This window comes from Geospiza fortis, unplaced genomic scaffold (genome assembly GCF_000277835.1).
Source record: "Geospiza fortis unplaced genomic scaffold, GeoFor_1.0 scaffold294, whole genome shotgun sequence".
In the NCBI taxonomy this organism is placed as follows: Eukaryota; Metazoa; Chordata; class Aves; order Passeriformes; family Thraupidae; genus Geospiza; species Geospiza fortis.
Genome location: NW_005054407.1, coordinates 385,399 through 398,985, shown reverse-complemented (window position 1 = coordinate 398,985; position 13,587 = coordinate 385,399). Strand labels below are relative to the sequence as shown.

The following is a 13,587-nucleotide window of genomic DNA, read 5'->3' as shown; positions in this document are numbered from 1 at the left end:
GTGGTAGGGCAAAGTTGGAAGAACAGGAAGTCTTTACATGGTACAGGCATTTCTCAGAAGTAGTAAAAAACACTGTCATGTTACTGGTGTAGTCACAAATCTACAATATAACACTGTACACACTGCTGTGAACATCAACTCCACCCCAGAACAGATCCAGCATATGCTGGTACCTACCAGCTTAAGATAGTTAAATTCCAGAATCACAGTGAATTACAGTGACTTCCAGAGTAGTGTGTCCCAAAGACTGGCATCTTAAGGCAGACAAGACAAATTAACCTAAATATGCCCATACATTAAAAAAAAGGACAATAGAACAAACTTGGACTTAATTAATGAACTTTCAGACTGAAAATTAACTCACATCAATCCTGTATTGGGAAGTCAGAGTGGTGAGAAGCATGTTGCCAGCCATCAAGATCCACACTCTGCATATATTTACAGATCCAGAGTGCTCTCTGACAGGCATGCTCACTTGTCTCAGCTCCTGTATGATGTATTCAAAGCTGGAGTTCAGGACACAGTGCCTTTGTAAAGGGTATACATTTTAAGAAAAAAAGACAAAATATTTTTCAAAGCAGAGCTTAAATACTAATTCACTACTTCATTAAACTGGTGCTGGGTCTGTGAATCTTACTGTGTATATAGAACCTTCAAGAGAAAGAAATTAAATACTATGGCTATTTGCAATCTAGCCAAATACCAAACTTGATTGGCTACTGCAGACTTTAATCTTAAGGTGTTTTTCCAAGTTGCCTGATATAATCTATTTTAGCTGGATTTGGTGGAGTAACAGTAGCATGTAATGTGCAATTAGGTTAGGCACAAGCACACATTGTCATGAATAGACTTAGGCATAGTCAGCATGTAGAAACTCATTTGTGTTTAATAGGATACTAATGTTAAATATCAATGCATTATTCATAGGCAAAGGGAAAGAAAATTGTTTTACACAGCAGTTTCAATATTTCATGTTTTCTTACACATGTTTATTGAAAAAGAATAAAAAGGGAGTTTTGTAACACCAAAAAAATAAATGTAAACATATGCAAATCATTTCATATCCTCTGTTCTGATTATTGATTACTGCAAACCCAGTAGTTATTTCTACTTGTCTTGCAGTACAGAAGAAAAAATATTCCATTACTAATTTCAAAAGATTTACACAATTCTTTTATCTTTGCGCTTCGTCAGCTATTGATACTGAAGTGATATTTTTTTAAGTTTTATGAGGGCTAGATAATCAGTTGCTCTCTCAGGCCTGAAAGTCAGGAAATCTGACTGTACTGCAATTGGAATATTTGTAACTATAATTTGAAGCTGACTACTCAGAGGTGCAGATGGTAATTAATTGGCTGACTGTAACATATTGCTTAAAAAAAAAGTAAAAGATAAGTAATATATATAAACTTACAAGTTTGGTTTTTTTTTAATGGATACTAACTGGAAGCCCAAAGTAATCAGAAAGGGAGTCAAAGTCCATAGAAGTCTAGGCAAATTTGATTGTTTTCACACTGTTTTTTCTCTTGTACATGGACAAAAGATACTTTATCCCATTCAGCTTCAAAGAAAGTTTTGAATGGCTATGTGGTAGTAGAGAGGATCACTTCAGTCTAAACCTATAGTAATTAAGGTCAAGGGACAACAATGCTTCTGGGATTTCAGAAATTACTAAGAAAAAATCAATTTGTAGGGATCTTTTTGTGCTATTAGCACTCTACGCAATGCCAAACCATGACTCAATTTTTTGTGTGTATGTTCTTGGGTCATTGGCAAGCAAAACACATTTTGAAACATATCCAACTGATTAATCATAACTGAAGATTGCAAGTACTCAGGTGCCTTTTTTTTTCTACAGACCAATCACCTCTAGGCATTTTTTTTAATTGACATTCAAATATCGCCAAATCCAGGAGGAAAGGCAAGGAGAATCTGTCTGTTCCAGGAAGTTGATTCAGATCAATAAATATTTCTCATTCCAATACCAAAATTTATGAACAAGATGAACAATCTCAGAATTGGATAGGAGATTTTAACTTTGATAATAAATGCTTCTTACATTGTGAAGAACTGGAAGTTCAGGGGATTAAACAAACAAACAATAAAAAACACAAACAAACAAACAACAAAAAACCACAAACAAACAAACTAACTAACAAGAAATAAAGAAGATTCAAGACCTATTGCACCTATTGCACACAATAGCAAACCACAAATTTCAGAAATGTTTACACATTTTCAGTGATCTGACTTACACAAAAAATGAGGATTGCTAAAGAATTATGCAAGGGAAAATACCTTGGTTTCATCTGTTTCCATTGCATTATATTTTATTAAATGAATAAGAATCCAGTATTTTGTAAGGAATCATGCTCTTAAGTATAGCAGTATAAAATGCATTTTCACTCAAGTACAACATTTAAAGTACCATATGACTTTTTAACTTGAAAAATGAAATAGAAAGAATATTAACTTCAGTGTACCTTTCTTTGAATATTTTTTTTTCAGGAAATGTGATTTTTGCCTGATGGTAAATACTAATGCAAGCAAAGTTACATATATGCAGGTGCAGCCTAGAAAGACAGCCATATCCTCAGCTGCATAAGATGTGTGGCCAGCAGGATGAGGGAGGTGATTCTCTAGATGATCTTTAAGGTTCCTTCCAACATAAACCATTCTATGATTCTATGATTTAATGATTTGTGTACTTATATATTAAGTATACAAATATGAGTCTAAATTAATTTAGTTAGAAAATGCATAAGGATAATAGAAATGTGTTTCTTTAACCTGTTTCCTTACAATTTGAAGATTTTTTCAGCAGATTTTTCAAAGAATGGCCTCTCAATAAGGGTCATATAAAGATGAAACTAAATGCTTAAAGAGTAGCCGCTAGGCCAGTGTATCACTTGTAGAGGGGAATCCTTACCTTTCTTTACACAGTGGCAATGTGTTCATGACTGCAAAAAGCCACACAAACAGTGTGTTCAGAGCAGAAGGTTTTGAGTAGGACCTATCCCAATATGTAAAAAGAGACATTAGTTCTGTGAGGGAAATAGATGTTCCGTGTCTGAATTAAATAATATAGTAGGCACTGTTAGTTTCCATAATTATAGTACATTGCATTATGGGTTTGTTTTGTTTTGTTTTGTTTTGTTTTGTTTTGTTTTGTGTGTGTGTGTGTATGTACATGTGCCATGTTCTTAGTTAAGTCTTAGCCTTGGTGACAGTTCTTCCACATACAATTTTAATTTATAATATATGCATGAGTTTTGAGTTCCTCAGCAGGCTCTCTCATGTGTGAATAGTCAGATGCTACTTAGTGGTTCCAGGAAAAGGCTTCCTTTCAATATCATATATTAAGCTGTCAGACCTGTACTCATACAGAGTTCAAAGGGTTCATGTTGCAAGAAATATAGGTGAAGAGTTGTTGATACAGGCTTGAACTTCTTGCAAGCAGGGAAGGATATATTATTTACCTCCTACATCTTGTGTGTTATCAATGGCTCCTTGTGTGCATTCTGAGAAGTGACGATGAGCTGTGAATGATGGGGAAAAAATATTTTCTATCTACTGAAATAGCAAATGCAAATGCTTATTCCTGTTGTTAGGTTTAAATACTGAAGTTACAAATTAACAAGTCACCATGAAGATTAACATTTTGAAGACTAATCTGCAAATCATATGCCTGCAGTAAATGTAAGTCTGACAGTTTGAGATTTTATATATCCAAAGTTCACAAAATTTAAAATTGTTGGAGCAATTGATTAAGACTAGAAGTACCGGGTAAAAACCCTGTGTCAGTTCAACTGACATGCAGATGCACTTGCAGAATCACATTTTTTATAATAATCTGCTTAATGATTCATAAAATTATAGTAGAAAAACAAACAGTCATTTTTATAAACTTGATAAATATGCAGTTTTTGAATCACAAATACTATTGATAAACATTCTCAGTGGCTTCTAATTCTGTATGCTTAGGTTAGGAAACTCTGCCCTAATTTTAGCAATTGATTTCTGGAAATATGTTTGTGATCATGTTTTACTCTTGTGGCTGTCAACTCAAAAGCAAATAATGATGTTGTTTTCACTTTTAATGTGAATATCTATATTTAGAGATATTCTCTATCTCAAACAACCAGCCACAAGTGTTAACATTTGAAAAATGTTCAGTAAAATAGAAATAATATAACTTAAAATTCATAAATTCAAAACTAATAAAGAAAATAATCATTTATTTGGCTGGTCACAGACAGCTGAGAACCTTTGAGCCTTAACAGTAAAATACCTGTAAACTGAGATTAAGTGACAAGGTTCATTAAAAGTAGCAAATTGCAAAATTGCAAAAAAAAAAAAAAAAAAAGTGATGTGCTGAAAAGAATTGAAACTAAATTGTTACAATTCCTCAGGAATATTTCCTCTTATTTTTATTTTTTTCCAAATTATATATAAAATATATACAAATATATAAATGTATATAGATATAAATTTTATAAATTTGTATATAAAAGTTTAGGTATATATGTGTGAACAAAAACATAGGAAAAGATCTGAATAACCTTCAGCACATGGAACAGTAAATTGCAATAGCCCTTTTAGAGGTCAATGAGGCCACCTAGAGATCCATCAGTGCAAAAGAAATTACTGGAACCTGACTGGTTGGAAGCTCTAGTAAACAGTCTGTATAATAATCCAAGGCACAGAAAAACAAACCCGAAACGTTATGCTGTAGAGGGCAAATATGCTGGAGCACCACATCTATTGTTGCTCACAAAAGGCTTTGTGACTCTGTGGCAGTGGGATGAGCAAGGAAGTAGCATTTGCTGCTTATAAAACCATCCCATGCAGTGCAGGAGGGATAAGGAAAACCCTCCTCGCACGGAATAAACATTTTCCTGTATCTGTACTGTATCTGCTAATTATTTGTTTATGAGCACAATGAAAATAATACCTTAAGCACCATACGTGCCTTTAAAAATGCCCTCCTCCAAACCAGACCGTTTTTTATCTAAGCAGTGTTTCATGGAAATAAAATGCAATCTCACATGGACAGATACCAACACTGTGCTAACATCTGTAAAACAGACTATTACAATCAACCCAGTCTTCTTCCTACAGAGCAGGATGGGCAGTTTTAAAAAGGGTTGACGGCAGTCATTGTGCAAGCATAAGCACTAATATTCCATAATTTTATTTTTCCATAATAAAGTATGTACAACTGTGCATACTCACCCCTACCCCATTCACACTGAGTGGACTGGATTGACAGCTTTAGTCTCATCTATATATTTGAATAATTCTACACCTCAACATGATAGACATATTTTCCAGAGGACAAAGTTTCCCTTGTAGTGTGTTTTGTGGACTGTATTTGGGCTGGAATGCTTTCAGGTTTCTAAAGCAAGCATTTGCAGAAACAAACTAAATGCAAGGACTGCCCAAGTGAACAAACTGCAAGAGCTGCAGTGGATGTTTACTGGGTTTTTTTGCAAAATCGGGTATTAACAGCCCTTAACTAATCTAGAAGATATTTAGCTGAATTTTACTTTCTGAGGCTCACTTAGATGAGGGGAAAAAGAGGTGAGAGAAATTGCAGGAGGAGGAGCTGATCTGTCTCAAGGTGGAGCTGTATCTTGTATTAAATGACATTGGCAGATTAAAGCTCTCTGGTGGGGAAGGGCTTAAAGGCTGAGTCAAAAGCCAAGAAGTCTCTTTATTTACGCCTACCTCCCAGCCCCTGGCAATCTGACTAATAACAAACTGAGCTAACAAGAAAGACTAGAAAGAACAGAGAGAACACAGGAGCAGCTTGCATCTAAAAATCTGACAAACCAAGTGATCAAATCAAGCTCTGCTGAGCATCTTGTTTGTTTACTGCATCCAAATGCTTGCAAACAGTTAACTATATGCAGAAAAGTCAGCCTAGCTGTGAAGTATGCTGTGAATTTTAATTGAGGAAAAAGGACAACTGCTTACAGGATGGTCTGACGTGCACGGCTGCCTGGAAGATTTTTTCAATCGAATGCTTTGTACTTTGTCTTCTGAACAAGGATTTTAACTTTATGGAGCTGTAGTATTACCAGAGCTTGCAGCAAAGGGAAACTCAGAAGAAAGTGTGTGTTTTTCAGAGGGAAAAATTACATTGCATGGAAACAGCTGCTCCAACTGTGCATTACTGAGTGTACCAGGGAGTGTTGCTGCTGTACAGGTAAGAAAGACTCCAGTTAGCTAATTAGCTAAGCACACGAGAATTTCACTTCTCAGTAAAAGTTGCATTTATTTTTCTGCATGATTTTCTATAACTTTTATCTTAAATGATGGCAGTTTATACTGTGTTTTAAACAGTTTGCAGGGACATTTATTCAAACTGATTACTGTGTAGAATATGTGCATTAAGGGAATGTTGTTCTTGAACCTCTTGAGGGAGAGGAATGGGTGTTTGGTTTTATTTCAAGCGCAAAAATGGTCTTAAATGCATCATCTGACTGTAATTCCCTTAAGAATTTAATAAAAAATCCCAAAGGCTTTTAGAAATTACTAATTCTTAGCTTGGGGGTTTGAAAATCATCAACATAGTTGGTTTTTTTTTATATATAGCTAAATTAAGACAACCAAACAAATAAACCCCCAAGCATAATGAAACAAGCTATTTCAATGTTTTAAAACCAAATCAATTATTACTTAGCAAGCATGAGATTCCTTTGCTGTAAGATGACTACTTCTGGAAGTATTCAACTTTGCCTCATAGAAAAAACTGACATTTTTTAGTCTTTTAAAATTCCTACAGAGTTTAGTTACAGTATGCAGTCAGCAGTGACTTACATGAAAGCAGATGAAAAAAACTTAAGTTACCATGTGGAATTTGCTGAAAAACCTCACCACATGGAAAGGTCAGTTTTTCAAGTCTTTCAAATTACATTTTGTTGTATTGTGAACCCTTTCAGTTAAATGTTAATCATCTGTTACACGACAGCAGTTTTTATTTTACAATAGTAGCCCACTGAGAACTTCATTTCATGTTTCTGAGTGTTTAGAAAAAAAAATGGGGAAAGGAAAAAGAATAAAACTCTCCCATTAATTTTTATTGTGTGGGTATATATATGTGTGTGTGAGAGTGTTCTGGCAGTGCTGCTTACAGAAGTATGACGATGATTAAAATGTGAATGTTTTCCAATTGGTTACAAATGTTTTTACTTTCATCTCTGAAAGGAAGGCTTTCATTTCAGTAACCTAATTTCTCAATATGCAATAGAATGCAACATGCCTTAAAGATTTCTTTTTTTGTTTAATTTTGCTCAGGGACTTTATAAGTGTTGTTTGAATTTGATGCGGATTGACGCTGGAATTTCTAATGAGAAAAAGTGTACAGAAATAAAGTTGAATTAGTCATAGTGTAGGTTTGAAGCCGGCATCTGTGTCAAGAGCTTGTATTTTTTACCTTGGGTCACTGGAAAGGATAGTGATGCATGTAAAGCAAGAATAAGTCTCTAGCATAATATGATCCTGGAATTATTCTGCATATTTTAAAATAACATCTTGACATGATGTGTCTTATCAAATACTTTTTGGGGAAACAGACTTAAAGATATATATATATTAAACATGGGCAGCTGGAGTCCAAAGAGGGTTATATGAGGCAACAAAATTATATTGCAACTACTAAAACAAAGATAAAAGCTCATATTTTTAAGGACACTTTTTCTCACATTGTGAATTGCACTTACTATTTATAAACTCATATTTCTACTCTCACTTATCAGAAGCTACTCATGGAGAAAAACAAAATTCACTGTGGGCACACTTGCTGTTCTTTGTGTGTGTGTATGTAATACTCATGCCACAGCATTTAAGTGCTTGCATGTGTAAAGCTTTGCAATCTGTTCTAAGGGAAGCCTTGAAAAATAGTGTTTCTAGTAACCAAGGTGCATGATATTCAAAATATGCCTTGATGAGATGCCAAATCATATGACCACACTATAAAATGTTCATGCATGTAGTCGAATTGATCCTTGTAAAATGTTCTAATCTTTCAGAAACTGACACTGTTGGTTGTGTAGTGACATTCTGTACTTCATGTTTCAATAGCCTAGTTTGAAGGATTCTAACCTTTATTAGATGGATTACTTAAGACTCTTGCTTAGTTCAGTAGTCAAATAAATAGCACACCCCATAAACATTACTGTTTTCAAATAATCCATTGCATTTTAGGGGATTTTTTGTTATTATTTACTTTTTTTGAAATGTGGAAATACTTAACTAAGGATTATAAACAGTGATTCCTCTCTATCTTATGTATCAAGAGTTACCATTGGTCTTGCTAATTAGGCAGCCTTGACAGAAAGAAACAGAGAATCTTCTAATAGACTATAGGACAACTTAATTCAAGCCAATAACAAATGACTGATTTAAACATCTCAATTTTACTTGCAACTCCATAGCTGTATTGTAATGATGCATTTATGAAGTGTTTCAAAGTCTAAGATCAGATTGAAAGGTGATAATTATATTACATAACATATTGTTGATAGTGGTGATAATTTTTAATTTGTAAAGCACAGTCAGGTCCATATAGATTTCACTGTGGAAATTAATGATTATTATCATTGGGAGGAGTCTAATATTAATCTCAAAAAAGTTTGCCCTTGCTTGCTTGTTTTTTCTGGCATGCACTGCATTCTCAGTTCTCTTTTTTTAACATTGTGTACGCAAATTTTTTTGTATGTATATTACATGCCAACGTTACACTACTTTGTGCTGTGGCCCCACTTTCACCCACAGACTACAACATATACATTAAAATTTAAGCAAAGAGAGATGATTATTTTGTCTATGTCCTTTTCAGTTTGTGGGTACAAGGATTTCAGAGGAAATACCCTTTGATTTCCATACATAATGCAGAACTGTAGAGAGATTCCCTGTATCCTGCAAGAATGGGTTTTTGCTCACAACACATTAGTGATCCAAACCAAATCTTATTTCTCTTCAGCAGCTGGGTAACATTAAGTTAATCTTAGCAAGGTACTCTTAAAATTTGCAGTGCTATGTAGGGACAGAAAGCAATATATTCAAAATATTCAAAATATTATATTACCTTTGATATAAGCTGCTTGGAATAGTAAATTACTACTGTTTTCCACTGGCAGTCTATACAGTGTATGAATAAAACCAACACTCCTGATTACATCCTGCTTTGGCTATCAGCATGAAAGTACTGAAGATTTCCCCTTATGACTCTGTTTATTCATTCAGTACATCAAACTAAATTTATATTCTCTAATTAGAAAATAATTCAATTGTTTTGCATGATATGATAGCACTGGGAAGGAGAAGTAGCTCAGTGATGAAGATTAGGAATGTTTTTTTCTTGCTGTTATGCCAGGGAAAAGAAAAACAGAAAGAAAAAACAAAAACAAAAACAAAAAACCAAAAAACAAAAAACCAAAACAACTCAAGCAAACAAAGCCACAAAAAACCCCCAAACAAAAAACCCAAACCCTGTGAAATCATGACTCTATTATTTATTTCTTTTTTTTTTTTTTTAGTAGAATCTGCTGGACAAGATGAAGCTTTGGATTTTTGTTCTATGCTCAATTGTGGTTGCATCTGATCCTTTCCAGTCACAGCCTTCTTTTTCTTCAGTCAGAGGATCTTGTCAGAGTCTGTGTTCCTGTGAAGAAAAGGATGACACCATGATTATCAACTGTGACAAAAGAGACATCAAGATGATATCAGAAATAAATGTCCCACCATCACGGCCTTTCCATCTTAATCTGTTAAACAATGGTTTGAGTATGTTACATGTGAATGATTTTGCTGGCCTTGTTAATGCTATTTCTCTGCATCTTGGTTTTAACAATATAGCAGATATTGAGCCTGGGGCTTTCAATGGTCTCAGCCTTCTTAAACAACTTCATATCAATCACAATTCTTTGGAAACACTTAAAGAAGATACGTTTAATGGATTGGAAAATTTGGAGTTTCTTCAAGCAGACAACAATTTCATCACAGTGATTGAAGCAAGTGCCTTTAGCAAGCTCAACAGGCTTAAAGTGCTTATTTTGAATGACAATGCCATTGAGTATCTTCCTCCAAACATATTTCGCTTTGTGCCATTGACCCATTTAGATCTGCGTGGAAACCAGTTACAGACACTGCCCTATGTTGGCTTTTTGGAACACATTGGAAGAATACTAGACCTTCAGCTGGAAGACAATAAATGGGCCTGTAACTGTGATTTGTTGCAGCTGAAGATATGGCTAGAAAACATGCCTCCTCAGTCCATAATAGGTGATGTTGTATGCAATAGCCCTTCAGTTATCAAAGGCAGCATATTAAGCCGGCTGAAAAAAGAATCTCTTTGTCCCACCCATCCTGTTAATGAACTTGAAGATCCTTCAGGGTCACTGCCCTTGGTTGTAACCACCTCTATCAATGATAATCATCTATCAACTAAGGTGATTCCTCTCCTGAAAGCTCCTACTAAAGAACCAAGTTTAGTGCTTCATACTTCCAAGCCTACTACATTTCCAGGAATCTCTTGTCCTGTCCCTTGTCACTGCACCAGCCATATGCTCTCAGGAGTTCTTATGCACTGCCAGGAGCGAAATATTGAAAGCTTGTCTGATTTAGGACCCCCTCCTCCAAATCCTAAAAAGCTTATCCTAGCTGGAAACATTATTCAGACGTTATTGAAATCAGATCTTGTGGACTATACCAGCCTGGAAATGCTTCACCTGGGGAACAATCGCATTGAGATCCTTGAGGAAGGTTCTTTTATGAATCTGACCAGACTACAGAAACTATATCTCAATGGCAATCATCTTACAAAGCTAAGTCAAAATCTCTTCCTTGGCCTTCAGCACCTTGAGTACCTGTATCTTGAATATAATGCCATCAAAGAAGTTTTGCCAGGGACATTTAATGTAATGCCAAAACTGAAAGTTCTCTACCTAAATAACAACCTTCTGCAGGCTTTGCCACCCCATATCTTTTCAGGTGTTCCCCTCACCAGACTAAATCTGAAAACAAACCAATTTGCTCATTTGCCTGTAAGCAATGTCTTGGATGAACTGGATATGCTGGTACAAATTGAACTTGAAGACAACCCTTGGGACTGTACTTGTGATTCAGTTGGACTGCAAAAATGGATACAAAAATTGAGTAAGAATACCATGATGGGTGATATTTTTTGTAAATCTCCTGGGCACTTAGCAAAAAAAGAATTGAAATCCCTAAAGAGTGAAGTCTTGTGTCCAGGTTTAATAAACAGCCCTGCCCTACCAACCCATGCCAGTTTTGTAGTTGTGACAACTTCTTCTCCTACTGCCAACACCGCAGACACCATCCTGCGGTCCCTTACAGATGCTGTCCCACTTTCTGTTCTAATATTAGGACTGCTCATTGTGTTTATAACTATTGTGTTTTGTGCAGCAGGAATAGTTGTTCTTGTTCTGCACCGGCGTAGGAGATGCAAAAAGAAGCAAGTGGATGAACAAGTGAGGGACAGCAGCCCTGTTCACCTTCAGTACAGCATGTATGGGCATAAGACAACGCACCACACCACGGAGCGTCCAGCTGCCACTCTCTATGAGCAACGAATAGTTACCCCCATGGTTCAGGTTTACCACAGCCCATCCTTCAGCCCCAAGCACACTGAGCAGCAGCAGGAGGAGGGAAGTGAGAAGGAAGCTAATGATTCCAAATACCTTCGCCGAAGTCTCCTGGAAAGAGAGAACAGTTCGCCACTTACAGGTCCAAATGTCAAATACAAGGCTACAGATCAATCTGCTGAATTTCTGTCTTTTCAGGATGCTAGCTGCTTGTATAGAAACATTCTTGAAAAAGAGAGAGAGCTGCAGCAACTAGGGATCACAGAATACCTAAGAAAAAATATTGTCCAGCTCCAGCCTGACATGGAAGTTCGTTATCCTGGAACACATGAAGAGTTGAAGCTGATGGAGACACTCATGTACTCCAGGCCAAGAAAGGTTTTTCTAGAACAAACTAAAAATGAGTATTTTGAGCTCAAGGCTAATTTACATGCTGAGCCTGACTATCTGGAAGTCCTGGAGCAGCAAACGTGAAGTGATAATACATTGGGCTGGGGCCGAATTTCTGTGATTTTACTTTAAGGTGGAATCATTGTAAATAAAAGTGCCTTATAAAAACATGTCAACAGTCAGAACTTAAGCACAGCAGTAATCCTAGCAAAGAAAAACTCAGGGATCACTGTGGGAAGCCATGGGGTTGTGAGCCGGCAATATGTCAAACCCCAAGTTAAGCAAGAATTTAGTATGATTGAACTGTGGGAGGAAGATTGCTTATTGCACTATTCCTCATCATTTTGAAAAGGTGTATATGCCACTCTCTGCTCTGTTCTCTGTTTCCCAACCTATAGAGAAAAAAGTTCATTTCCTTTACCCCTTCTTTTTTCCCTCCATTTAATTAGATTCCTTTAAAACAACAAAAAGACCAAAAAAAAAAAAGAAAATTCCAACACCTGTGTTTGTATTTATAACCTTAGAGTGTATATGTTAGGTTAGTACATGCACTGCATACATGACCACTGTCTACAACTACACCTTACATACCTTTATTATAAATATGAAAGGAGTTGAAAAGTTGTCATACTAAATGTCAGTTAAAAAGGAAAACAGATAAAATATTTTTGTGTATTCACCCAGAGCCCGCAAATATTTAAGTATTCTACACAGAACTTTATGTGAATTCTGTATCAGTATGTGGAAGGAAAAATATGCATCTATGTTTACCCAACATCTTCAACAAAGAAAACTGCAAGCCTTTTGCTACTTTCCCTATCTGATAGCTTTACCTAAGTTTGGACAATCTTTTCTTGAGCTGCTGCTATAAGATATTGTGCATCACTGGTGTTTCAACTCATAATCCTGGGTAATTTGCAAAGCTACTGAGAATCAGCTGTAAATATGTTACTGTGTTTAATAAGTTTGATTTTTTTTATAAATATATATATATACATATGTATATAAATAACTTCTGTGCTGGCTTTAAATATTCTTGAAGGAAATGAGTTTGCTGTGGCTAGGAATTTCCAAGTGCATATACAGGTCCTGTTCCACCCTAACCAAAAGCAACACTCAGACAGAATTGCAAACTGCAACAATACACACATGAGGAAGAATAATAGTATTTAGCTATTTGTACAAAAATATATTTTCTGAAATTAGAAGAAAATAAAGTGTTGTGGGAAAAATAGGTTACAAACACATAGAACACTGCAGGTTTATTTTTGCAATGAATTCTCGCTAGATTTATATTTACTATTTATTCTGTATAATTTTGTATTTTTTTCTTTCCAACTCACAAGAAAAGAAAAAGCATATTCCTGGCTAATTTTCAAACTAACCAAGGAACTGCTCTCTATTAATGAAAAAGAAATAAAGAGTTTTTTAAATGTCTTTTTCTTAAAGGTCACTTTTTAAGGAAGGCAGCAACTTCTGCATGCACAAGTTTAAAACTACTTGGGAATTAAACACAATGATTCTCACTCTTGCCATGTGGACAGAAGCATCTTATCCTTAGTTCAGTAAGGTCATTCAATTTCTG

At 35.4% G+C, this 13,587-nt stretch overlaps 1 protein-coding gene across 3 annotated transcripts; it reads left to right on the top strand.

Annotated features, from left to right (window-relative positions):
- Nucleotides 1–5,672: 5,672 nt before the first annotated feature.
- SLITRK6 (SLIT and NTRK like family member 6) lies at nucleotides 5,673–13,347 on the top strand. 3 transcript variants are annotated; one of them, XM_031061289.1, is made up of 3 exons: nucleotides 5,735–6,211; nucleotides 9,546–11,363; nucleotides 11,490–13,347. In XM_031061289.1, exons 2-3 carry the CDS (start codon nucleotides 9,564–9,566, stop codon nucleotides 12,084–12,086), a joined length of 2,397 nt encoding a protein of 798 aa, XP_030917149.1. In that variant the 5' UTR covers nucleotides 5,735–6,211; nucleotides 9,546–9,563; the 3' UTR covers nucleotides 12,087–13,347. The 3 variants fall into 3 exon arrangements, with proteins under 3 accessions (XP_005426298.1, XP_030917149.1, XP_030917148.1); XM_005426241.2 differs by having other exon boundaries at nucleotides 5,673–6,211; nucleotides 9,549–13,347; XM_031061288.1 differs by having other exon boundaries at nucleotides 9,546–13,347.
- Nucleotides 13,348–13,587: the final 240 nt, after the last annotated feature.